Source organism: Bolinopsis microptera, chromosome 2 (assembly GCF_026151205.1).
Source record: "Bolinopsis microptera isolate Bmic1 chromosome 2, MBARI_Bmic_1.0, whole genome shotgun sequence".
Lineage (NCBI taxonomy): Eukaryota > Metazoa > Ctenophora > Tentaculata > Lobata > Bolinopsidae > Bolinopsis > Bolinopsis microptera.
The window spans coordinates 14730097-14757989 of record NC_087073.1 but is presented as its reverse complement, the minus strand read 5'-3'; the positions used below and the strand labels follow the sequence as shown (position 1 = coordinate 14757989).

Genomic DNA, 27893 nt, shown 5'->3' with positions numbered 1-27893 from the left:
TTTAACTTTTTAACCGTGTTTATCCTTTATTGGCGTGAAACAGAATACTGCAAGCTGCGTCAAAATTACCGATTAGTCCAAACACTTGTGCACTTTGACCACCTGTTCTTCCCAGAACCGAAATAGATCTCTCATCATCCCACCAGGCACCGGAAACTAACCGAGGTAATCGTCCTGATCCATATCTTCGTCCATCCATTAAATCTCTCATGATTGATCCACCTTCTGTGAAGTCCAATGGACAATGATGTAACAGTTCAAATGCCATGTGGTTGCTAGACTATCGGATGCACTCATATACCTCGTCTTGCATCTTGATTTGACATTCTGTTTAACGTCAACACTTTGTTTTGTCCCTCACAAGTTGTCTCTTGGATGCCAGTTGTAGCCCCCTCATGCTCCGTTGCACTATTGTTAAGCTCTGTTCCAGGATTATGTTAAGGCTCCCTGCCCCACTCTCTTATGTGGCACATCTTTCTCTCCAACTCTCGTTATATACTCCAGCCAATTATGTTGTAAGTTTAACCCTCTGTGTAACTGTAATGTGGTGTTAGCAACACTCCGTGGTGTTACTAACACTCTTAGTACCGGTTTATTACGGTGGCTCTATAAAATTATTGGGAGACGGGGCGTCTCTCCGGATGACGGTTGTAGCCTAATGTCTAGCGATGATGTTAGTTAGTTGTTGGCGACGTTGGGGCGGCACCACGAGCTGTGATAAACACCCCGTAATCCTCCTGTGACATGTTACGTCAACTTTCGGGAGTGCAAACTATGGCGAAATCGGTGCACGTCCTTGTCCTATGAAATCTGCCTAATCCCGATACTTCATATAGCTCTCTCCCCCCTTGACTCCAATGTTATTTTGTCATCCTAAATCCTGATTTGCCCACATATCTGCCTTAGTCGGCTATGAAATGTAGGTCTGATTATGTATTGCTTGTTACAATTCCTGTACTAAGGAGTTGTAGATATCGGCTCAGGACCCCTGACACGGACAAAGGTTCAGACTCTCAGTGGATCAGCACTTTGTGTAATCACATGTTGATCGTTCTCGATTTGTTGTATAATTTACGTAATAACGCACCAATAACAAGTTATTAGTTACGATTTGATCCTGGCACCTCTCGATGCTGCGCCACTAACTTAAGATCACCCTGCAGCTTCCAAAACTTCGCAATTCATCTTGGCAAATTTAACAAGCCCATCAATCAAAAATGTGTCTCAGTCCAATCACTCCAAATTCGAATAACTCATTTATATATCATCAGTCGAATTTTCACTAGAACGCTTTACTGCGCAAATTTTTAAAGATTATGTGCATTTGCAAAGAACGGCAAGATTAAAGAGCGTGCAATATGTCTGGGCACTAAGTTAGCTAATTACATCGTTACGTAATAAGTAATAGCTCCATTTCCATGAGTATAGGCTCTACTTTAACTCTGTTAAACTGTTAATACATTTTATACCGCTTTGAGAAGTAACAGCGCCATGTAAAGTAAAGTTGTCTGTAGTTTCTACGTATGTTCTGCTGTCGTTGCATGGATCATCACCTATTTAGGTGATTATTTCATTAAATCACCAGTTATTTAATATTTGTAGAGTTAACTTACTCTTCCTTTGCAGTAGGTGCGTGGGCAATTCCGACACGTTCATAAATTGGCACTGCCAATCGTGTTACAGCCCTATAAGGTGACAGTAAAAATCAAAAAGATCGTAAAATACCTAAATTGATCGGCCCTATAAGGTAAAAGTAAAAACCAAAAAGATCATACAAAATAAAAAATGTGTCGTTCGAATTCATTATCTCAAAATTATTATTTCGTTACTGTCGCCCATTCAACTTTTGATAAAACCAAGATTCTAAGATAATGTCTGTAGGCGCCCCTTTTTGTTCCAAGTATCCATCTGCCATAGCACGTGGTTTTTCATTATAACAGCTCATGGAATGATGTTAATAAATATTTTCTCTACCGTTTATATATTGGTAGAAATTCAGACGCATTTAACTATTAAGTCGATAACTATTATCCAACTATCATTTCCTAGAAAGTTATTCTGTTTTACAGTATGTTCAGCTTTAGTGATATATTTTCTGTATATTATATTCTGCATATGAACGCAACAATGTCCCTAAATATTTGGCTGTCTCACAACTCTTTTCATTTCGACCAATTACAGCTGGTTATCACATGCTAAAGGAGTTTAAAATCTATATTTGACTCAATACTAACCGTCCATTAATTGACTGTTGTTAAGAGGTGCTTAGAACCCCATTTCATAAGAAACCTATTTAATATTTATACGATCATTTCACTTTTTGATAGAATACTCAGTTTGTCCATTAGGTGATCTTTTTATCCGTCCCAGTTTTTGAATGGGGGGGGGGTCAACCTCATTTTACCTCATGAGGCCAGCCAAAAAAGGCAAAATTGGGATGAGGTAAAATGAGGTAAAATGAGGTAAATAAATCTAGTTTTCTAAGCCTTTTTTTAGAGACAAAAAAGGTTTATTCGAAGTCATTATACTATAATTCGAGGCTGTGCATGGTCTCCCATGATATTTAATGGTTTATTAGGGGTGATGTGGTCCCTGGGAAGGGGCATTTCCAGTTTAACCTACTTACTCTCCAAACTTGGGGTAAATAAAACTTCGCATTATAATTATTATTTATGAAAAGAAAATTGAACATTTCAATTTCCATGATCCATTAGGATATTGTAAATAGCACTTGCTAAGTTTTGTAAAGGAATTAGCAATAACTTTAGTGTCACTTTGGCAGTTGCCAATTTATGGGGATATTTCCGCATTGCATGACATGGACCATTTAAATAATATCTTAATTTGATATTGCGATTATCGAGTCACTCTGAAACAAATTGTGTCTAACTAGACCAAATGTAAACAACAGTTGTGCATGGAACTGGATTGGATATCTACATGAATTTAGTCGAAATTGCATAGTGGAAGGTAATTTTATAATAAATTACTCATATAAACTCATACTTCATACAATTCTAAGTTCTTATGTACATGTTCAATGTTCATGATTCGCTGTAGAATATAGGGCGGTTCACAAAACCACCTTGCGTTTAAATAATTAGATATCACCTCTAATTAGTTGCTCTATAATAGGGTCGGGAACAACCAAAACATTTTTTGTGTCTCTACGGTCTCGTATAACTTGGGCCACGCCCATATTTTCACCAATTTTTAACAGGTTAAATTCTCTAAATCGTCAATTTAGTCACGAAGGAGTATGGAAGGAGTTCTAAATGTGTGCTCCTCTAATATAAACAGTAGGAAATGGTTAACTTTAGTCGAGGTCTCAGGTCTCTACAATGTCGGGAAGTTCCTGCAGGAATTTGCGCATTGCGCTGAAGCGCAAGATTCACAGCGCCAAAAGCAAAGGTCGTAGAGACATGAGACCTTGACTAAAGTTAACCATTTCATACCATTGTTGGGGGGGGGGGTGTCACGTCCGTCTATGTCCGCTTGTCTCATAGAATTCAAAAAGGACAGGACATAGGCGGACATAGGCGGACATAGACGGACATAGGCGGACATAGGCGGACATAGGTGGACATAGACGGACATAGGCGGACATAGGCGGACATAGGCGGACATTAATGGACACCTAAATTGCTAAATAAAATGTTCAATTTTGCTGTTATAGGGGGATCATGTTTTTTGTCCGTTCGGTACCCTATATTTTCAAAACGGACAAAAAATAGAGCGGACAAAAACGGACAAAAATGGACAAAAACGGACAAAAATGGAAATAACATTTAGATGCTTCCTCCTCCTACTCTTCCTCCTCCTCCCCCTGGGTCTTCCTGACCTTCCTCAGTCCTCTTCCTCCTCCCCTCCTCAGTCCTCCTCCTACTCCTCCTCCTCGTCCTCAGTCCTCCTCAACAGTCCTCCTCCTCCCCAGTCCTCCTCCTCCTCCCCAGTCCTCCTTCTGGGTCCTCCTCCTGGGTTCTTCTCCTCCTCTTCATCCTCCTCCTCTTCCTCCTCAGTCTTCAGTCCTCCTCAGTCCTCCTCCTCATCCTTCTCCTCAGTCCTCCATCCTCCTCCTCAGTCCTCCCCCAGTCCCCTTCTCCTCCTCCTATTCACTCCTCGTCCTCCTCCTTCTCAGTCCTCCTCCTCCTCCTCCTCCTCTTCCCTCTCAGTCATCCTCCTCAGCCATCCTCCTCAGTCCTCCTCAGTCCTCCTCCTCAGTCCTCCTCCTCCTGGGTCCTCCTCCTCCTCTTCATCCTCCTCCTCTTCCTCCTCGGTCCTCAGTCCTCCTCCTCCTGGGTCCTCCTCCTCATCCTTCTCATCAGTCCTCCTCTTCCCCAGTCCTCTCCCAGTCCCCCTCCTTCTCCTCCTCCTATTCAGTCCTCCTCCTCCTCCTCCTCCTCCTCAGTTCTCCTCAGTCCTCCTTCTCATTTCTCCTAAGTCCTCCTCCTGAGTCCTCCTCCTGAGTCCTCCTCCTCTTCCTTCTGAGTCCTCCTCCTGAGTCCTCCTCCTCCTCCCTCTCAGTCATCCTCCTCAGTCATCCTCCTCAGCCATCCTCCCCAGCCATCCTCCTCAGCCATCCTCCTCAGTACTCCTCAGTCCTCCTCCTTCTCAGTCATCGTCAGTCCTCCTCCTCAGTCCTCCTCAGTCCTCCTCAGTCCTCCTCCTCGTCCTCAGTCCTCCTCATCAGTCCTCAACAGTTCTCCTCCTCCCCGGTCCTCCTCCTCCTCCTGGGGCCTTTTCCTGGGTCCTCCTCCTCCTGGGTCCTCCTTCTCCTCCTCAGTCCTTCTCCTCCTCCTCCTCAGTCCTCTTCCTCCTCTTCCTCCTCCTCCTCCCTCTCAGTCATCCTCCTCAGCCATCCTCCTCAGCCATCCTCCTCAGTCCTCCTCCTTCTCAGTCCTCCTCAGTCCTCCTCCTGAGTCCTCCTCCTCCTCAGTCATCCTCCTCAGTTCTCCTCCTCCTCCTCCTAGGTCTTCCTTCTGGGTCCTCCTCCTCCTCCTCCTCCTGGGTCTTCCTGATCCTTCTCCTCCCTCTCAGTCATCCTCCTCAGTCATCCTCCTCAGTCATCTTCCTCAGCCATCCTCCTCAGCCATCCTTCTCAGCCATCCTCCTCAGTACTCTTCAGTACTCTTCAGTCCTCAAAATGTTTGTCCGCTAATGTCCACCAAAGTCCGCTAATGTCCACCAATGTCCATCCAAGTCCGCCAATGTCCGTCCGGGTCCGCCAATGTCCGTCCGAGTCCGCCAATGTCCGTCCGAGTCCGCCAATGTCCGTCCGAGTCCGCCAATGTCCGTCCGTGTCCGCCAATGTCCCAAAAAACACGTCCGTTGTCTCATAGAATCCAAAAAGGACAGGACATAGGCGGACATAGACGGACATGACACCCCCCCCCCCCCCCCCCCCCCCCCCCCCCCATTGTTATAATAGTATGCCACTTTCAGAGTCCTGAACACACTCCTACAGCTCTTAATCGTCAATTATATGAATTTTACCTGTTAAAATATATCATCTTTAACTGATATCAATTTAGTTTAACACTGTTAATTTTTTTTAAACATAATACTTCACACCAAACTAACGCACAATATGATAATATAAAAAAGGAAGGTTTTCCTTGGATTCCAAATTCAACTTTGATTATATCCTGGCACTGATTATCATTTCTCGATTGTTCTCCATTTTCCAATGCAGTCAGCAAGTTCCAATTAAGGTAGACTAGGTTTTCGAATCTTCATATTATATTCAGAAGGGGCTGTTACCAGAGGAATATCTTCTTGGAACAAGGGAATTAATGAGGTCTTCATTTATTTCTTCATAACTCGTCAGTGACAGTCCGGACAGGATGAGCATTGACGAGATCCACTGATTACTTCATAGCGCGTCATTGATAGGATCAGTATTAAATGAGGTCGAATGATTACTACATAGCTCGTCACTAACTGGATCAGCATAACATGACTAACAACTAACGAGGTCCAGTGATCTCTTGCTGATACGTCAGACAAGATCAGTAAATAGCTAAAAATATCGAAAAAAATTAGCTTAGAAATTACAGAGTACAAATGCCTTCTTCACAACTGACTCTGCGGCCTCATCTTTTTAAATCACTCATTCCCTCTGAAACAAGATAATGCTTAGGACTAGGAGGAACTAAGTTAACTTCTTGTATGATTCGGTAAGAGGAAAATTCCTTAGTAAGCTAACATTCTTTGTAGGATGTTACCACTTATCATATCTGTTATCCAGCATAATCCCACAACTAGACCCTCTTATTCTTGAGTCTTGACAATGACAGTAGCAATGTACACTATTTTGATGCTCGATCCAGGTCTCCAAGAAAACCTTCCTTTTTATATTCTCATATTGTAGCAATGGTATGAAATGGTTAACTTTAGTCAAGGTCTCATGTCTCTACGACCTTCGCTTTTGGCGCTGTGAATCTTGCGCTTCAAGCGCAATGCGCAAATTCCTGCAGGAACTTCCCGACATTGTAGAGACCTGAGACCTCGACTAAAGTTAACCATTTCCTACTGTTTATATTAGAGGAGCACACATTTAGAACTCCTTCCATACTCCTTCGTGACTAAATTGACGATTTAGAGAATTTTACCTGTTAAAATTTTTGCCGAGATTTACCTCATTTTACCTCATGAGGCCAGCCAAAAAAGGCAAAATTGGGATGAGGTAAAATGAGGTAAAATGAGGTTGACCCCCCCCCCCCCCCCCCCCCCCCCCCCCCCTTGAATTCTCACGTGTCTTCAAATGAGCGCAATCCTAACATTGCATCATTGAAATGATGACCTCATCATTCTGAAGAGTACAGACAACTACCGATGAGGTCACCACAGTCATAAATGCTTCTTTTTTATGAGCTTCGAGATAATGTTGTATAAATACAATAGCAGAGTTGCTTGGTTACTTTATTACTAATGAAATACATCTAAACGTCTTTTTGTGTTCATATTATTATGTTTTGTTATAACTTTCTAACGCTGCACTGATGCATATAATATTACAAATTACCAGTTTCCGTGAACTCAACTGTAACAGTACAATTTTAGCTCTAAACAAATGTCGGAAGCAGACAGCACAACCTACCGACCTCACATCAGCATAACAGATCTTGGAAAAGACTACACCCCCGTATGGGACTACCTCATAGCTGCCCTAATGATAACCTGCACCCTATTTGGGGTTCCAGCCAACATCTTCGCTCTCAAATATTTTCTCTCCAAGAGGAAGAGAGATCTTGCAACCAGTCTCTATATCGGTATATGTGTGGTGGATACAGCTACCTGTTTAGCTCACATCCCAGTAATACTAGTGCTGGTGACAGGAAGGTACCCCCAATTATTTAATGTCGTGGCTCTCTGTGCTGCCTGGAAGTTGCTCTTCTCTTTTCTCCAGCAGTTTTCCATGTTCCTGGTGACGCTGATGAGCGTGTCGAGGACGTTAGCTATTGTGATGCCGTTTTATAGGATCAGTAAACGGACTTGCATCATGGCTATGAACGTTTATGTAACTGGATTGATACTTATAGATTCTGTAGAGTCAGGTATTTCAGATCTGTATTATGATTCAGACAGTTGTTTCTGTTACTTCAGTGCTGAAGATCCTAACTGGGGCATCGTTATAGAGGCTCTGTGGTCGACAAAAGTTGGACTTCCAGCTGTTATTTCTTTCATCAGTTTTGTCATTATGACAGTCAAGATGTTCCACAATAAACATTTGGAAAACGGACGAGCGAAGGAGGGGCATTTGAAAAGAGCTGCAGTGACAGTTTCGTTATTCACAGGACTATTTCTGCTCTGCAACCTACCCTTTTTCATCATAACCGCCCTATACGCAATTTCCTTGTGTTTCGGTTACACCTACCCAGAACCCTTCTTTACTAACGACTTCATGAGACTCTACAGTTGGGTGATTGCCAAGGTTCTGTTCACGGTCTTCAACGCCGCTTTGAATCCTCTTCTCTACTATTGCCGGATGAAGCGTTTTAAACTGTGGATATCTAACAAAGTATCAGACAATGTTACCAGTAGCAAGACATCGGGGGACATAATAATTTCTTCTCTTAAAACTGTCATGTTCGGTAGAACTATTTCTCCTGACATACCTTGATTAAAATCTTTGTTTTAGCTTCTTTGTTTTTAGCTTTTAATTGGCTCATATCAAAATAATTCCACTTAACTGGAAAATTGTACGTTAAGAAGTATTTTTGATATGTTTGGATCAATTTTTATTGGCAGGTAGATACGCGCCGTACATGCATATTATGGAGCATAAGGTTAAACGTGCGATTTAGCGCTGTTTTGATTTTGAGATGGTCACGATTCTCATTTAAGTTTGAGAATCGAAGCACGACTACCATTTTGCTGGCAAATTGGGGAATTTGATGTTGTGTATTCTGTATCAGAATTGTTTATACTGAAGCAAAATTCATAAAGATTGTCTTACTTTGATGCGAGCGCCGAGACAATACGACCAGATCCGTCAGATCTGGTGCAGTAGAATCTGGATCAGTCAGATCAAGGTGACTGCTTACAATCGGCGCGGTGTGGCAGTGAATTAAGTTCAAAATGTTATGGCTATGAACCAAAGTGTCTATCAAGTATTTCTCAATCAAAATTCTAAGATTTTTGTGACCGACAGTAACACAGTTTAAGGCTGATCCATCGTTAGAATTATCATCGACAGAGCCAGGATTTATATTCGCTCACATTTTTGGAAATGAGAATTTTCCCAATTCCCACAACAATGATCCATCAAATTTGTACATCAAAAATGCGATGGACTCGTAGGCAAAATTTGATTGTGGATTCGCATAACTTGCCGTAAATTTCCTCCGTTTTTATGTGAACTCACATTTCACTGGTAGTATAGGTAACGTTAAGTCGTTCTTACTTCTTTCAGTTACACAAGACACAGTTACACAAGACAGCAATTATCGAATTTTATGAAAGCCTAACAGCTACTTTGTACATAAAGCGTCGGTACTTGGCTGGTTCATAAAACTCGTCACTGCTATGTAATTTCTGAGTTTTATGCGGGGGTCCCTAAGTGAGGTATTGAGACGAAGAAAGTATTTTAGGCTTTTCAGAGAACTATTCTCTCTGCATTGAATCTTTTCATTAATCAAGTAATGATGTCTTTGAAGCTCTTATGCTATCTTCTTCCTCAAAGCGCTGATCAGTACCTATCCTTCTTTCAGCTTGCTCCTCGAGAGACCGATCTGGACAGATGAAGACCTTTTTAAACTTTGCGCTCTATTTCAATAATTTTCCATGTCGGTGAACCCCATCAGAAACCTCCTGGTTGGTCGAACACATGTTTGCTGTTGGAGTTTTAGTGGTACTGCAAACTTCTGTTAGAAGCTCTTCGGGCTCTTAGTCTTCTAATTAATTACATCTGATAAGACTTTACTAGCAAAACATAGGATTACGCGGGTTTTTAATGTGTTTGGTTAGACTAGTGCATGATTTCTTGTTGCGATGATATCTCATATTATATTTACACAACTGTATGTGGGGACATCCCTGTACGTGCGACGTGTGTGCCGACGGTACGTGTGTTGTAAGTTATTAAAGTAGGTTGACGCATATAAACAAAAGTTAAAATCCAATTCTATGATGTTACCAGTTACAAGTTTATTATTTGGGACGGTGTTTGGTTTCGCCCTCGTGTCCACTCTTTCAGGACAGTGCCGCCCTTGTGTCCTAGGCCCTCGTGTCTTCCGCTCTTGTGTCCTCCGCCCTCGTGTCTGGTTCCCATTCAAGGAGAAGCAGGTGTAAGTGGTACGTACCATATCCATAAGTATATATATGTAACCAGTCTACTAGCTAAATTCCAGATATAATCTAAATATCAGACGTTTAAGCTTTGAAGGGTATAATTCAATTCCCGAAATAATTTAGATGTCTCTGGATATGTTGTATCGGAGATATCTAACCTCCTTTTAGGAACCCCTACGGCCTACAATGCAAAAATTGGACAGAAATGTCAAATGGGGGGGGGGCCAATGGCATAAATGGAGAAAATGGAGAATTACTCATAGGTTTTTTCATTTTCTCCATAGAAATAGTCTCCATTTTATGCCATTTTATGCCATTTTATGACATTTTATGCCATTTTATGCCATTGAAAACCTGAAAAATTTAGAAAATATAACATTGAAAAATGTTGACTTAAAAAATTACCCCTCGGTACACAATTTTGGACTCGAGGCTTCCCCCTGGTCATGCGATCTCGGAAGGCAGGCCTCCCCTTTGCAACACGAGCTCGGAATCGGGAGCTCTCGATACGAGAGGTACGTATCGAGAATGACTCGGGCCGAAAATTTCAAGGTTTTTCTAAAAACCACCTTTCTCCACGTTTCATGCTACCCTCTTCATTATTAGCCGAAAATATTTTTTTGGTTTTTCGGTTTATCGAAGTCTGCACCTACCCCTCGATACACAAATTTGGACTCGAGGCTTCCCCCTGGTAATGCGATCTCGGAAGGCAGGCCTCCCCTTTGCAGTGCGAGCTTGTTTCGACTTTCGAGGATGTAGGTCTCACTTCTCAGTGCCTATTACTCACTCCTGCTGTAGCCTGTAGAAATAACTTTACACTAGGCTTGAGTAATTATGAGTTTGCCTGAAGTGTGCCTCTACTAACCTAGTATAAGCATCTAGTAGCCTACTATGAGCTTTCATAAGCTTGTTACGCCCCTAGTAAGCGTAAATAAACATGTTAGGATGTCCAATTTAGGTGTTAAATGGTGTTAAAGATTAAATTTCGAAGACAAAATTCATGGCATAAAATGGAGAAAATGGAGAATTACTCATGGGTTTTTCCAGTTTCTCCATAGAAAAAGTCTCCATTTTATGCCATTTTATGCCATTTTATGCCATTTTATGCCATTTTATGCCATTTTATGCCATTGCCCCCCCCCCCTGTCAAATGTGACGAAATAGTTTTAAAAACCTCCAATATTGAAGTGGCCTTAAGCACTTTTGTCATAAAACTGCAGAAATACCCTCTTTCATTCCGTAATGCAAACTGAGTTCAGACTTTTAAAAAATCTTTTGATTAAATATAATGTGTCAATCGTAATACGTTTGTGCTACCCTAATGTGCTGTTTTGTTCCTGCGTAATTTTAATAACGTAGAAGTTGTAAATGTAACCCCCCAGTTCCATAGCGGATATTATGCCAAATTATTAGACGGAGATCGTCAACTAATATTTCTTCGGATATTTCTCCGGTTTGCAGTTCCATAACCTTATCCGGAGACAATCTACGGTAATTTTGTTGATTCTCACAGATGGAGCAAAGTGCAAAGAAACTGCCACAAACTGCTACAATCTCCGAGAAATTCCCGGAGAGCTTCATCTCCGTCTAATACAGTAGACGGAGCCGGAGAATAATCACCGTAGAAATGGACCTCCGTCTAATAATTTGGCATAATATCCGCTATGGAACTGGGGGGTAATGTAATGTAGTTGTGTTGTAACTTGTACTGTATCCCCTATTGTTTGTAATTCAGAATAGAACTTATTTGGCGCCCACTTTCTAATTTCAAGACCTAATGCCTAAGTAGGACATAGGCCAGCTTGATACATTTTGTGTACGTGAGCAAATTGGCCCAATTGAATTGGTTTTGTTAGGTTACTCTTGCTTTTTTATTTGTTTTTAGTTTTAATCTTTCAAACAGTTATATTTTACCATTACATATAATATTATATGTACATACATTTTAGCATTTGACGTATGCAGTTGCATAAATTATTATTAATCTCTAATTTATCAATAATTACACACTGAAGCCCCCTTTATTCCCATTGCCTATTGCAACCATGAATTTAATCATGCTTAATTAACGTTTGTATTTGTATGTTAACCCAATTTGCTGTCCTAAAATTAAAAGTTGTACCTGTTAATTTGCGCATTTTACAGGCTCCCTATTACGTGCTCCTTTATTATTAATAATCCGTAATAATCCGTACTAACAAAATTGGAGATAAGTTTGGTGTTTATAACAGCCATAGTAATTTTAGCTCTAAACAAATGTCGGAAGCAGACAACACAACCTACCGACCTCACATCTCCATAACAGATCTTGGAAAAGACTACACCCCCGTATGGGACTACCTCATAGCTGCCCTAATGATAACCTGCACCCTATTCGGGGTTCCAGCCAACATCGTCGCTCTCAAATATTTCCTCTCCAAGAAGAAGAGAGATCTTGCAACCAGCCTCTATATCGGTATATGTGCGGTGGATACAACTACCTGTTTAGCTCACATCCCAGTAATACTAGTGCTGGTAACTGGACGGTACCCCCAACTATTTAACTTCGTGGCTCTCTGTGCTGCTTGGAAGTTTATCTTCTCTTTTCTCCAGCAGTTTTCCATGTTCCTGGTGACGCTGATGAGCGTGTCGAGGACGTTAGCTATCGTGAGGCCGTTTTATTTGATCAGTAGACGGACTTGCATCATGGCTATGAACGTTTATATAATCGGATTGATAGTTTTAGATTCTGTAGAGTCAGGTATTTCAGATCTGTATTATGATTCAGACAGTTGTTTCTGTTACCTCAGTGCCGGAGATCCTAACTGGCGCATCGTTATAGAGGCTCTGTGGTCGACAAAAGTTGGACTTCCAGCTGTTATTTCTTTCATCAGTTTTGTCATTATGATAGTCAAGATGTTCCACAATAAACATTTGGAAAACGGACGAGCAAAGGATCAGGGGCATTTGAAAAGAGCTGCAGTGACAGTTTCGTTATTCACAGGACTATTTCTGCTCTGCAACCTACCCTTTTTCATCATAGCCGCCCTATACGCAATTTCCTTGTGTTTCGGTTACACCTACCCAGAACCCTTCTTTACTAACGACTTCATGAGACTCTACAGTTGGGTGATTGCCAAGGTTCTGTTCACGGTCTTCAACGCCGCCTTGAATCCTCTTCTCTACTATTGCCGGATGAAGCGTTTTAAAATGTGGATATCTAACAAAGTATCTCACGATCATGTTGTTGTTAGCATGGTTAATGCGTCTCTTAAAGCTGCAATGTTGAGTAGAATTAATGTACCTTCTGGTCACATTTGTGAAGAACGTGAATGAAACGTTTTAAAATGTGAGTATTACCATTTTTAAACGTCAAAAAGGTGAAAAAAGCGTTCAAAAATTTGTTTATCGAATCGTGCCAGCACTATATTCAAATTATCTATGAATATGAATCACTAAAGGTTTTAACACTGATCTTACCTAGCTAGATACTTGCCTCCAGTTGTTAAGCCTAAACTTACTGAACAGCGAGTACAGTACAGTATCTGAGAGATCAGATAGCTTTTTCACAGAAAAGAGGTACATACTGTTGATTCTAACACATACAACGTGTATCCGACGAGCGACCCTCAACTGACCCTTACTTACAATTTTGGGAATTTTATTTTTTGTAGTTACGTATTATGTTTCAGAATTGTTTTCCTGAAGTAACATTTTTGAAAATTATTCCCTTATAATATGAGACAATCAGTTTCAAAAAATTAACTCTCAAAAATGTCTTAGTGATAGTTTGTCAAGGAAATTAACAAATAAGCAGTATCTTTTAATGTTAACCACGCACAAAACTATTTCTAGTTAATTTACACAACGAGTCTTCATTCAAAAAATCACGTAATTGATAAAATTGAAATTCTGAAGGAAATCTTATCATCCCAACTTATAGACGACAGGTCTTATCTTTTTGTTTGAACCGTGAAAGCTGGCCCATTTCAAGGGATATGTCGGAGGCATGGTTCCTTCATCCTTTTTGTAGAAACGTTCTGCACCCCAACACCAGAACTGCTGTGTTCCATCTCGACATGGTCTACCATGCCAGGTTATCGGACGTGCGCTGTTGGTTACGCCCTCAAACGTCACATCAAAAGTAAAGTGTATGTTTTCAGCTAACATCAATGATTCTTTGTGAAAATGCACATCGTCAGGGTAAAGGTTTTGGTCTACTACCAGTCGTATATTAAACGAATCATCTAGCTTTTCCGTTGCTGCAGTTATTCTAAGTATAAAACCACAATCCCCTTCTTTGGAGCAATTGGTTATGGATTCCTGTTTGAATTTAAACTTTATGTCGTGATTTCGTGCAAAAAGTTCTTCTGGCGTGTATTCACGGGTTGATGGTATACAATTAACTTTAAGGCCAACGCGGTTATCTGTTACCAAACTTGTGTTGTGGTGTATTTTGTCAGTAAGGCCACCAAAGTATGGCCCCATTTTATTTTCTATGTATTCTAGTTCCACAGGTTTCCATCCTTTGCTCTGCATAATGTCAGCGAATTTTTCAACAAAGTCGTCACTGATGGACACGAAAGGAATATTCATTTGGACTGCCTTCTCAAAAAGCCAGATATAAATAGCATCTAAGAAAATATAACTGTTTTTCACCAGTGGTGACTCTGTCAAAAAGGTTGTCAGTTCTTCGAAATCATTTATGTCATTGAGCTGCTGGAAACCATGAAACAAGTTTGGTAAAACTGCGAATGAGATGGAATCTTTCATCTCCTTCAGTGCTTTATTGTAATGTTGCATTGCCCTCATAATGAGCCTGAAGTCCTCAGTTGATGGATCTTCTAGTTCCTCAAACTTTTTAAACATTCGTTGATAGACAGGCTCGTGAACAGAAGAACAGACTTTATAGTTCAACTTCTCGATCATGTATCTGCTGCTCTGACCAAGAGTGCATTCATTCTTTTCCAAGTTGTTGACAAGAGCTTCCACGATAATATGTTCCTGATCAGCAATAGCAGTAAGTTCCATAATCACATCAAGATTCTTTGTAGAACAAGATGAAATGTCACTGAGGTAATTGGTTGCAAAATACTGTGTGCAAGTTGCCAAAGATGTAAATTTCTTGATTACCACATCTATAAATTGTCTCTTTTTCAATTTTTCCAGAACGAACATGGCCTGATCAAATAAGAATAACTGCTCGTCAAAGTTATCCTCTTTCACGGAATCCGTCAATCCCTGGAAATATTCAAAGCACCGTTCAATCAACCACTTCACTTCAAAGACGTGAACCATCTTGTTAAGATCTTGGAAATTGAATTTTGAAATATTTGTTAAAGCACCAGAATAGGAGGCTTCCAGGAAACACTCAATCGCAGTTTTCGAGAATTCTTCAACTAGAATTTCAGTTTGAAAAAGTTCTATCGTAATTTTCTTTATGACAGGACTATTTAAGGACATAATTGCTGAGTTGGCAAGAAGGAACTCATCCTTCAGAATAAACTTCAGGTTGCCATGGGAGGGTGAGCCAAGATATTCCAACCCAAAGTTCATGGGTACTTGAATATTACGGATTAGCGAAGCCATCTTGTTCTTTTGTAACCTGCTGAAACGTGCTTTAATTTCAGATTTAAAGATAAATTACTCAAATTACAACAACATGCGGTTTTGTAAAATCGAAATTTGTGCAATTTTACTGCATTTGACAGTATTATAACTGCTTTTGGGCGAAGGAGAGAAAACATTTAAAAACATTGCGCCGTGACGTAATAATACAATGAACCGTCATCTTAGCGGAGAAAAAACGGGAATACACATCATAAAACAGCGAAAATAACAATATTTCGATTCTGTATCCATGTTCACAAGGTAAGTTCATTATGTCGCTAGATGAGGGTATTATATTTCAAATTTATCCGTGAAGCTCTGACAAGTACACATTTTAGTTTGGTTACTGATAACGATTATCACCGCTCGTTTCTATGAAGCAGACCTTTGAACTAGCAACCCCCTTTTCTCTAACACTTATCTGTTATACAATAAGAACCTTTCGAGAATTATGATAAAAGTTTTAGAATGAAGTAAACGAAGTGTTTACAATAAGTAAAGTGTTTACAATAAGTAAAGAATTCCTCTATGTTAGGATTTAAATATTTTTAGTGTAGTATGAGTTATGTCTTACTGCTAAGCAACATACGAAAAGTATGGACCGAAACTTGAAAGTGGAGTCAAACGCAGTGCTCACTTTAATATGTTCAGCCGGTCAGCAGCTAACCCCGTTTTGGTGAGGATATCAGCATCAAGTTGCACTGTTGTCCCTATCCAGTATCCGTTGCTTCTTTTTTCATGACCGGTTTGTAGGACTCTTCTGAGGAGTTGAGCTCTTCTTCTGAAGAAATTGACAAGTCTAGTAAACTAGACGTTGGCGTCGAAGTTTGTTGTCTCTCAGCAAACGCCTGGTAACTCTTCTCCTTGTTCATCCTTCGTTCCACACTTCTGAGCGCTCCCATGTCTTTTGTTGAAGATATGGTCTTATCCCAATGGTTAAATAGGAAGTCCCTATCCTCTGCAGTTATCAGATTTGACGAGTGGAGGGATTTCTTTGTGATGTCGTGTAACTGCTGAAGACCAGTAACGTAAGCCAACACTTTAGCTCTGAATTTATCTGTTGTCCGCCTCTCCTTGGGTATTTTCCGCAGGTTATTGTGTTCTTTCAGCAGCTCCTGAAGTTATCAAGTACATTTATTTTCTAAATTGATTTGTGACAAATTAACCATCATTTAAGGTTCACGAATAAAGGCTTAACATTTAGCATTATAAAAACTAGAACAATATTAAACCAACTGAGACTTACCTTGATACTCTTATCAATTCCTGAATTGTCTTTGAGGATGTCTTCATAGCCAGCGTATGTCCAGACTTCTTTTAGCTCGTTCCTTGTTTTATTCGTAGCTTCAGCGTTGGAGACTGAACTTCCTGCGGCCGTCTCGGTGATAAACACGAGTCTCCTCATAACTGTCAGCTTTGTAGGAAGTCTGGTGAAGGGAAACTTTTCCAGTAGAGTTTCAAGGTAGGGAACTTCTCGTCTACTGACTTTTCTTTTGGAGGATGTCATAATTATCGAGTAGTTGTATGTTGCAGTTGATCAGCGAGCACGTGATAGAAGATGTATAATTGTATAAATATGCCAGGAGGTTATTTATACCAGGCCTTATTTCGGTCCCCATGGTAATTGGTAATAGATAATTGAGGCTGCATGCAGAATGTTGTTGCTTGTTTGTACTAATTGGTACAAATTACAAAACTGTTTCACAATAACCTCATTTATCACTCTCATGGGTCAGATGCCATGTGATCAACTCACTTAATCACACGTCATGGGGGCTCAATCAATGGGTTTGGCATACCAATCACTAGGAAGGAACCCAATTAAGTTGTTTGAGAGCCTATTATATGGTTAATATATCATTCTACGTCATGTCCCCACATGCTACCCAGTTTGACTGTCTACACGAGTCCCTATAAGCAATGTATGAGGGCCTCAACAAATAAGGGCGTGGCCCGTGTGCCTATATTCCGATGGAGTTGCACCGCAATATTTTTTCAAGGCAGTTTTTTAGCCCGGCATCTACTTTTGAGCTTAGACATGGAACGATTTGAGCAACTTCGGTTTTTTAACCACCGTACCCTACCGTGTACAAGGGTGTACAAATTTAGTCTTCGCGCGAAGGTGCTCAGCTTATTACGTAACCAGGCGATATGATAAATACAGAATATCGAATATGTGATAGTTCTGAAATCAGAAAAGATAACCCCTCTTCGTTTAGGGACGAACCTGAGAAAAGGAGTTGGATGGCGGCGTTTGGCCGAGTAATGGCGGGAGGAGGTCAGGCTACTACGACTGCATCCCCTCAGAGACTTGGTTAGTGAGAATTAATGTCCTGTACTCCTGTTATACCAGAATGAACGGTATTTTCATGCAGTTTTAAATGGAGTATCCATTTACGAAGTGTATATACATTTTGCTGTTAACGTACACCTAAACCATACCAACTAACTATAAGTATAAAGGTGGTTTTTTCAGGACTTGTAGCACCGGTTTGGATTCCCGATAATGGAGTGTCTATGTGTATGAGCTGTGAGAGAACCTTCACCACCATTGTCCGCAGACACCACTGTAGAGCTTGTGGCAAGGTTTGAACACTTTTACTATCAGTTGCAGTTTTACTTTCACTATCAGTTTTAATTTAATCATCATTTTTACCTTAAATTTAATTATTAGTTTCACTTTCATTGTCGATCTTATTTTTTTAAAGAAATTATATTGATCGAGGATTTTTCGATGTATTTCCTTCTTACACACACTTGCTCTTTTTTTGGAGGCTCGACCGTTTTTGTTATATGCTTCGAACTCTGAGTTTGATAAAATCTTGGATTTGTTTTAGAATTTTATTGATCAAGGAAAAGACTATGGTTAGTACTAACTCAAGCATCGTATAAAAATTAGCATCATTTCAACTTACGATTTAAAATATTTCAACAATTATTTTATTGATTCAAATTTCAATTAATCTTGAAATTTTCATGGTAAAATTCTCGATCTGGCAGATCCTAGATTATATCGCACCTGCTTACAAAATATTCGATAAAGCATTAATTAATAACATTTGGGCTTGATGTCAGGGACACAAATCATAAATATTCTTATCAATCTTCTGAAAAAACTTCTCCATATTACTATACATTACATGATGATAGAACCATGTGTGGGTAAATGGTCCACATTTGTAGGACCCCACTTTCAGCAACCCTTGAGTGAAAACCTTAACCTTAAAATCATTAACCTCGTCCAGACAGTGTACTAACCACCCCGTGTACGCGTCCTCCGGCCTGAACGGGGCATGGTGAACTCGTTCTGGAAGTTTCTGAATCTCTTCCACCACATCACGTGACAGGATATAGCCTCCCCCTGAACAGTACAACCAGCGCGGGTAGTTCCCCCACCCTCCGTACACGTGCATACAGCTACCTGTGTACAGGCGGTCACGTGAGGATGCCATCAGGGACATGATCATCAGCGGCAGGTTCACGAAAATATCATCGTCTGTTTTGACAAAGTAGTCGTAGTCAAACGTTAAACTCCGTTTTAAGCCCCAGAGAACCTTGTATTTCAGAACGATCCGACCTTCTGCCAAACCGTTTATAATGTACATATCATTGTACTCTTTCATCTCTTTCTTAAATTCTTCTGACTCAGTCTCAAATTGTGTGTCTCCCAGAATGAACATTATTTTGATTCGTTTGAAGTGTTCCTCTGTATCCTTGAGATTGGCCCATCTTGAAGCGTTCGCCCAGGTACTCCTGATAGCTGCTCGTTTGGCGGAGTAACCAGGCATAGTAGGGATAGCTACCACCATGAAATATTTCTCTTTCTTCTGATCAACTTCTTCAAGAAGTTTTTCGTACTCGATAATCTTGAAGCGCTCGTCAGGAGCTTCAGAGTTTGAGTATTCAAGAGAACCTCCAGTGATCACTGTTAATTTGTCTAGATTTAGAAATACCATAATTCCAGTTACAATCAGCAAGCTTAGCTGTAATTTGTAGATCCATGGTGCTAGGCTGTGAGAATTTCCAAATATGGTCATTTGTAGGGCGTAGTTTCTTCAATCAAATACAGGGTTGAGACATCAAGAACTGTGAATACTCTACAAGAATTTGAGAAAACAAAACATGATGATCAAACTAAACACAAAAACATATAACGACAGTAAATTGGAACGTTGTGTGTAATGAAGGTTCAAACTCAATACGTAGATCATGCCGTCGTCTCATGTTGATGTGTACAATGTATAGCATATGTTTCGTACAATTTGATGGTTACTAATACCTCTGATCTGGTTACACTAAATTTGATGAGTATAATTATAATGCATTAAATAAATTGGAATACGGCAGTTTTTTATCTCTACATCTCCAACTGATCTCAAAATTGTTGCTTAGAATGTTTTAATGTTTTGTATGGAGCACTATCACTCTCACTCGTCCTCACGAGATCTATGAACTAAGAATGACTAAACAGTAACTAAGAATTGTAACTAAGAATTAGTGAAACAACCGGTCACGAAAACTCACTATTTTCCAGGTTTACTGCAGTATGTGCTCTTCAAACAAACAGTGGCTAGCATTTGACAACAAGAACGGACGTGTTTGTGACTCTTGTAACACTATCCTGTCCGCTAGAGACGGTCTGGACGATAAAACCAGGAAAACTGTGAGTATTATAGTGTGTCAACTTGTCACAACCAACAGTGAGATTAAGTATTAAAGTGGTGCACAGCACGGCGGAACTTTCCAAAAAGGTGGACAGGCACATTTAGCACAATCACATAACACTACTGTACTGTCCAAATTGTTTGATTTGTATCCCGATAATTCTAGTCGATTAGAAACGTAGAATTTCCAAAAAGAGAAAATAAACGAATTACTTATCACAATTCTTCAATGTCATACAATTCAAGTGATGGAAGTTAAACACGTATAATGTACAGAAGTCGCTCCCTGATGTAAAGATACGTGCTTTGATGAGGCCAATGTTTACATTTAAAATGTATGAGTTACCTTAATGTAATCTAGTCTACTGTCTTACCCCCCCCCCCCCCCCCCTTACTGCCTTATCGTGATGCGTAGGAGCCGATAGTTTAATAATGTAAAGGATTTTATGTCCTAAGGAAAGTTCTAGTAGAATGGCCGATCAGTGTTAATCACATTCGATACAGTCTATTAAAATATTGATTTTAGTGTCATGTGATTTCGCCGTACTGTAAAATTGTAAAGTACACCCTTTATAAAAAGTTCCGCCATACCGTCCTCCACCTTAGTGACCGGTTCCATAAGTGAAAACATATCACTTTCCATATAATTCCAGTACACACTATGAAATACAACCTGAACAAGTCATAATTTTCAGCGTGGTTTGACGAACAGCAATTTCTTCCCCGGTACTAAAGACATGTCAGAGGAAATACCCGACAGTACTCTTACCAAGGGAACAATACAATCCGGCTCCATCAACGGCCACATCTTGGTTTGTAAACTCTTATTTGATGAAATTTGAGCTTGATAATTTCATCGTGTTCTTGGGAACTTCTATTTCGTTCTCCGCTGTAATCATTATCAAGTTTTGCAAGTTAAATTTTGAACTAATAAAATCTAAAATTAAGATAAAACACTTAACCAGATATTTTGATTCAGGTTAAAGTTGGAGAGGGGCACTATCAGAAATATTGGTGTGTAGTAAGAGGTGTCATTCTTCATCTTTACGCGGGAACCTATGTAAGTTTGTTCGTTTGTCAGTCTGTCGTACTGACTATGAGTATGTAACGGTCATGTGATCGAAAGTTTTCACGAAAATATACTTATATTAAATATTATTGTGTTTTCGCCCTTAACTTATTATATATAAACGCAGGACAAGAAGGCTAAGAAGGAAATGCCGCTTTTAGGCTGGAATATTGCGGAACCACAAGATTGTGACAAAGTGCAGGATGTCACCCTTACTTTAAAGGTAAATATCTCCCCTTATCTGATTGATTAATTTAATTACTGTTTCAATTGCCCTCAATTAAGTCTATTTATTTGTAGTTTTCAGCCTAAAGACCAATAAATACACTCGTTACATTGTATCTAGGTTAAGGATGTATCATTTATTCTCTCATGATCAGTGTGTAACTGTCCATAATGTAAAAGTTGTTATCTCACTCTTGTTTACGCTAATATAATGCATTAAATAGGGGTGAAATAACTGGGAGGGAGATAACTATTGTTATCTCCCTGGTCCATCCTTAGTCGCTGAGATGTTGCTAATTATTTTAAAAACAGAAAGTGGTATAACTTATGTTCTGATAAATATTTTTGCTTCAAAATTTTACAGAATGTCAATAACAAGTAGTCAACCATTTGTGGCAAGTTTTGTGTGAGTGTGAGCTTCACTGAGCTTATTTGACCAATTTAAAATAATTAGCAACATCTCAGCGACCTGTAACAATTTTAAGAGATAGGGACGTGTCCTCTACAAAGTTTGACTCTGGAATGTTATATGTAGTAATATTATCGGTCGTTAATTTCTGATGTAAATGCTGCATTCGCTAGCATCATTTCGTAGATCATCAGAGAATGCATTTACATCACTGCTTATAATATGATAACATGAGTTATATCCCTCGGTCAAACCTCGGGATATAACTCGTTTTATCCAACTCGTCAAACTCGTTGGATAAAACTATTTTCACAACTCAAAGTTGTGAAAATAATGTTATCACATTATAAGCAGTGATGTAACTGCTTAGTACCTATTACACTTATGTTTATTTCCAGGTTGGACACCAAGGTTTAGACCCAATGTTCCTAAAGTTTCAATCAGAATCAGAGAAAGAGAAGTGGTATGAAGCTCTCGAAAAAGCTACTTTTGTGGACTGACCTCTTCAAAATTGTGATAACAACAAAATAATCATTTTTGTACTCTCGTAACTCGATTTGGCTACAAATTACATTTTTTTGCCGAAGATGAGGATTGTAAATTGAAGAGTTTTGCATTATATTAGTAATAGCTTAAACTCAAAATTGGAGGCCGTTAATCTGTCTGGCCATTTTAAAATTTGATTTGATAATGTTTTGTAAAAACTCAGACTTGTAATTTTTAATCTAATTTTGTGATAAGTAGCTTCCTCCAATTACACTGATTTTGGAGGTAATTTGTTGATCACTGCCACTGATTGTGAAATTCATTACTTTTGTCGACTTCTTAAATTTTTGATAAGTTTTTAATTTTCAAATTATTAATATTTCTTATCACTAATGACGGAGAGAAGGAACAAATTAATTTTGACGCATCATTGCAACTCGTTATGTCTATGGTCGGAAATAGTTTCGTGAAACCAAAGTACAATAGCTGAACTTTGTCCCTTCTCCAGGCATTCGAAAGATAAAATTCGATTCTCATTGTTGAGTTGGGTTTTTTACGGGTTTATCTTAGTTTTTTGTACGTCTCACATGAGCAAAGCTTCATTAAATAGTTTTAAAACTTGTGGGATATCGCAAGGCTGTAAATCCTCGTCCAATTTGAAACTGCTTTCTTGGGATTTGTGGACGTTTGCAATGAAATGTCATCAAATTTGTGACAAAATTAGTTTCGAATTTAGTTTATAAAAGAATGATCAAGATTTATCGAACGTAAAAACAAGCCATGTAATGTGTTTTATATTTCTGTAATTATTGTTCCAGGTTTTGCGAGCATATTGATAATATTAATATTTGTAGAATATTGAAGCTTTGATAATCTACATCAATATGTGGCTGAGATCTATTTTTACACTCATGTGGTGTGGGGTCGTTCACATATTAAGTAATCACTTTTTGGAAAATTTGTAACCCCCTCCCCCCTCCGTAATCAGTTTTACACATAGCTATTGTGTCAAACTTACACTAGCGTAATCATTTGGATCCTCCCTCGGCTGATACCTTATCGGACCTTATTTGGACGGACATTACTTGAACGGACATAATTATGAACGGACATTAATATGAACGCTAGAAGGCAATCAAAACCATCAAAAATCCGAATTTTTTTCATCTTTTTTTAACGTTTTTTTAATTTTTGCAAATGATTTTCAAATCCATTTTTCATACAGTAAGCAAGAAAATCAGTCTTTAATCAGTAAAAATGTTAAAATATGTGTACATGATCATTATCTAATACAATAGTAATAACTAATATCACATATCATCTTCATCAAATGGGTTTTCGTGCAGGGAGATATCCTTGTCATACGTTGTATGACCCGCCGCGCACGAAGTGCGCGGCTCCCCCTGTAGCGTCGAAGACGCTACAGTGAAGCGACCGTGGGGGTCACCACGTGATACAAAGATATCCCGGTTTGTCTTCTACTTTATCGAGATGGTTGGTATGGTAGAATGTATCGTAGCTGACATAAGCCACTGAAGGTCGCCTTTACCGAGTGGGGGGCTAGAGATAAAGTTTAAGCTGTACTTTAGGCATTCAAGTATCTCTCTAGTAGAGCAGTTGGGATCATTCATTGCCTGGTACAACTACGAGTTGGACAGACAACCAGTTGTAAAAGAAAATGTGGAGGTAGAAGAAGCCGAAGATCAACTTCAAGATAGTGATCATGCAATAATGTGATATTTACAATTCAGATTGTTAAAATTTTATATAAAAAAATTGAACGGACTTTAACTTGGACGGACATTAATTGAACGGACTTTATTTGAACGGACATTAAGGTGAACGCTAGGGCCTCCAGCGTTCAAGTAATGTCCGTCCAAATAAGGTCCGATAAGGTAGTGATAACGTAATCAGTAATATGTGATCGACCACGTATGACTCATTGTTCCTTCCTATCGGTATGCCGAATCAAATCAAAATTAAAAGTACAGGCGAATCACAAACTGGTTCATTGACGTGACTAATAGAGGAAAGTGGAAAGTATTTTGAAAAATGACAGCGATCTAAAGAATGGCCCAACTAATATTTTTAGTTACGTGTCAGGAAATTGCTTTGCCTCCCAACGATTAGACTTTCGAGTGGCTAATTATCCTAACACCTAAGGATTTACGATATATGGTCGAGTCATAGTTTGATGATTATAAACCGCAAGAAAGTGGGGTAAATAAGTATTGATGAAACGATCGGTGATCTTAAACTAAAAAGAACTAAATTTATGACGATCGCATAAACTTCGTTTAATTTAAAGCTGAAATGATGCATCATTTTACGTTTACAATATTGGAAAGCTGGTATTTTTAATTGTGTTGAAATCTTGCACGAATACGGGTCAAAAAGTCTGCCAAGTTAGTTTGAATAATCAAAATTATGAACACAGATCATGGTATGGCATATGGGATACTAATACTATCATAATTAATTGTTAATGATAGTATCTCATGATTCCTAATTTTTTGAGTCTTCCACTATTGACCTTACTGGGCCGCGCTCAGTCTGTCATTCCGCCTAATCTCTATTTAAGAACATGATAGCCTGAGGTCCCCAGGTAACTATTGACCTTGCATTAACATTAACAGCTTCATTACCAGTACCACTACCACATGTTCGCACTGTAAATGGACGGCGCTCAGCCTGTCATTCCGCCGAATCATTAGCCGAGGTATACAGATATACAACGTCAAACGTGTTAGTTTTGACCACGGAACAAATTTTTTAAAACTTAACGGGTGATACTCGTAAAATATTTGTTTCAAATATCAGGACCGTCGACGTCCAACTCAGCGCGCGTCCTAGGGTAGGTTATAAACCTACAAATTTTTACTTAACTTACTATATGCTATAGTTATACTACTACTAGTCGATTGCTCGTTTCTCTCACATATACGCAATTCACAAGCCATGAGTCTACGCCGCGCGTACTGCAAGCGAGAGGGCTCTGGATCATGGATAGTATAAAGCAATGTACGCAAAAATGAAAAAGTTCCAAGTTCGGCGCTCGAAAATTAAAAGAAGCCGCGCATATGCAATATGGCATAGAAAAAGGCGCACCTAAAAATTGATTCACGATGTTAATGATCCTTCGCAACTCGGTGAATGGTATTCCATATTCCAGCTCTTCACTTCACATAGTCATGTTGCATGTGTCTACGCGTACTGCGTGACGCGCTACTGCAAGCGAGAGGGCTCTGGTTAGAGCAAGCTCTTCACCTAACCATATGCTTTCGCGCTACTTTGACCATTGTTAATGATCTGGCCCGGCGCGCGCTACTTCGTAGCTCGGGCCGAGAAGAAAGCGGCGCGCGCTACTTCGAAGAAATTTAGACGAGTAACATCCGTCAAGCGCTACTGCAAGGGCTCTGGATAGAGCAATTCCAGCTCCGCCGAATTTACTTGACCATTGTTAATGGTTTGGCCCGGCGTGCGCTACTTCGTAGCACTTGCCAATAACCGATTTACCAAAGTATTGACGAATGTTAATAGTTGTCTAATATTTCTTCGAAGTAGCGCGCGCCGCTTTCTGCTCGAAATTTTGTTGTTGTTATTTGTAATTGTTGTTAGGCGCCGGGCTAGTCCATTAACAATACACAGTCAAAGTATATCGTGGTGGTTAAGTAGCAAGAAAAATTATTGATCTATATTTGATGTGCGGCGCGCATCCACCTTTTTGTCATACGTTGTATGACTCGCCGTGCACGAGTGCGTGGCTCCCCCTGTATCGTAGAAATAGGGGGTGCACGATAAAAATAAACTTGCTCGGATTTTCAAAATTTTTGTACCATTGTTTTCTAGAGACTGTGAGAATTTTCACAGTATCAAATTTTTTATACTTTTTTGGAATGATCAGTGAGCTTCGCCTTGGTGCCATATTTGATGGTGCGCGGCTTTTGGAGCAAAATTAGTTGTAAAAGTCGCGTAATTTGACGAAATTCGTTGATTTTTGTCATATTATTCTGTCATATCTTCGGTTCCTGAACATGAATCATGCTGAAAATTTGTCAGAACCTTCCAATCATACTTAACTACCGAACCTAATTTAGTTGGGAGAGATTGGTCTTGATTAAGAGGTCTAAAAATGAAAAAATAGGTATAAATTCTTTGATAACTCAAATTCTGACCATCGAAATTGCTCAAACTAAATTAGGTTCAGTAGAACATAAGTGTTTACGTAAGCTGACCAAATTTCAACAAAATTGTTATATGGGAAGTATTATAACTTTTCGATTGTTTCCAAAATAATGTGCTGGCCGAAATAAGAGCTAAAAAACCATTCAATGGTCAGCGCGCGCGTCTTACTGTCGATGGCGCACTGCCTAGTAGAAACTCTACAGGGGTAGTGAAACGACCGTGGGGGTCACGACGTGATACAAACATCCTTTGCTTAAATCTTGAATAAATTTTTGTAGTCGTATTGCAAATCAATTGAAAATAGTCATATAGTGTTTGTTTTCATTTTTCCTTTCCGAGAAGGACCCGCTTGATTATAGTTTATAAATATAGTTTATCGAAGTTTGAATATTTTCGTTGAAGCAAAATTTCCGCTGCGCAACGACGCGCCAAAGCATTTAGTGTTATGCATTACAATAAAAAATAGTAGGGTGCAGCTTCCCCCTCATTCAATTCTCAACCACAGATGTTAGATTTCGGCTGAGTGGATCGGAGGAGTTTACTTTGCGGATTGATCATATCATATCATGGCAAAAGCCAGTCTCGAACCGGTCAGCAAGGGTTTTTTCACACAAACTTGCTTATTCTGCTTGTGAGATCTAAATCTATATCAAACCAAGCCTCAAGTCATTACCCAAAACAGAACTGTCATATTTTTATATTTCTTTTATTGCAAGCCTATTGTGTCTGGAGGTGCAAGACACCAGTTACCTGCAACTGAAAGAAGAGCTGGGTGGGACAGACTCACATTCCTATCTAGATGAAGTGTTAACAAAAAGCAGCACACAAAAAGCATTCATTAGGAGAGTCGAATTTCTTTGGGGACAAAATGATGCTCTCCAGGATTTATCCCACTAGAAAGATCATGAAATAAAGACTCTGCAAACATCTCAGAGAAATATTACCACCATAAAGAACAAAGAGGGAGTATCCTGGACCCCGAAATCCACCACTTTTCTGTACTTTCAGAGGTACCAATGTGGCAGGAAACCAGGGCTCATGCTGCCGCTGAGCTAAAGCAGTAGAGGGGATGGCGGCTTCTCTAGGATCTAACACGTCCTGAAGCAGACCAACACTATGTCCCAACGCACTGGTGTTGGGATGTCTGCCCCCGGTGCCTGTCCGGGTCAATAAAGCAGTCAAGCATCATGTATGTTATGTTGAGCATTCTCAACCAACAAATGTGGGAACTCCCACGAAAGACCAAAACAGATCTAAAGAGACACTTAGCAACATTGGAAAATAGACTTCAATTTGTTTATATAATTTATAAAGCGTATATTATTGCCGACGTTAAGGGGCCTGTTAATAATTTATTAAATTATTAGCTATTTTAGATTTAATAATAAATTATTGCAAGCAAGTCCTTTTCCTTTCCAATATTCACTACTTGACCGATTTACTCCTCTTTTCTTCTAAGTGATAATCTTTATGT

General features: G+C 39.5%; 3 protein-coding genes across 5 annotated transcripts in view; 2 read left to right on the top strand and 1 right to left on the bottom strand.

The window, feature by feature from the left end:
• The window catches only part of LOC134826226 (FYVE, RhoGEF and PH domain-containing protein 4-like), a 434713-nt gene that overhangs the window by 22370 nt on the left and 384450 nt on the right, over positions 1–27893 (top strand). For 2 of the 3 annotated variants that reach the window (XM_063838524.1, XM_063838523.1), the window contains exons 15-21: positions 17601–17695; positions 17858–17967; positions 19916–20044; positions 20741–20857; positions 21025–21105; positions 21242–21337; positions 22147–23423. In XM_063838524.1, the coding sequence (XP_063694594.1) occupies positions 17601–17695; positions 17858–17967; positions 19916–20044; positions 20741–20857; positions 21025–21105; positions 21242–21337; positions 22147–22248 (730 nt within the window). In that variant the 3' untranslated portion in view covers positions 22249–23423. Of the gene's footprint in view, positions 1–17600; positions 17696–17857; positions 17968–19915; positions 20045–20740; positions 20858–21024; positions 21106–21241; positions 21338–22146; positions 23424–27893 lie in introns of those variants that run through there. The other variant, XR_010161673.1, reaches the window with a different exon arrangement.
• Positions 1–27893, top strand: part of LOC134826233 (T-complex protein 1 subunit beta-like) — a 92338-nt gene that overhangs the window by 52767 nt on the left and 11678 nt on the right. The window lies entirely within an intron of this gene.
• Positions 18277–19558, bottom strand: LOC134811205 (beta-1,3-galactosyltransferase 1-like). The gene has a single exon (XM_063817962.1). It carries the CDS (start codon positions 19416–19418, stop codon positions 18453–18455), a length of 966 nt encoding a protein of 321 aa, XP_063674032.1. The 5' UTR covers positions 19419–19558; the 3' UTR covers positions 18277–18452.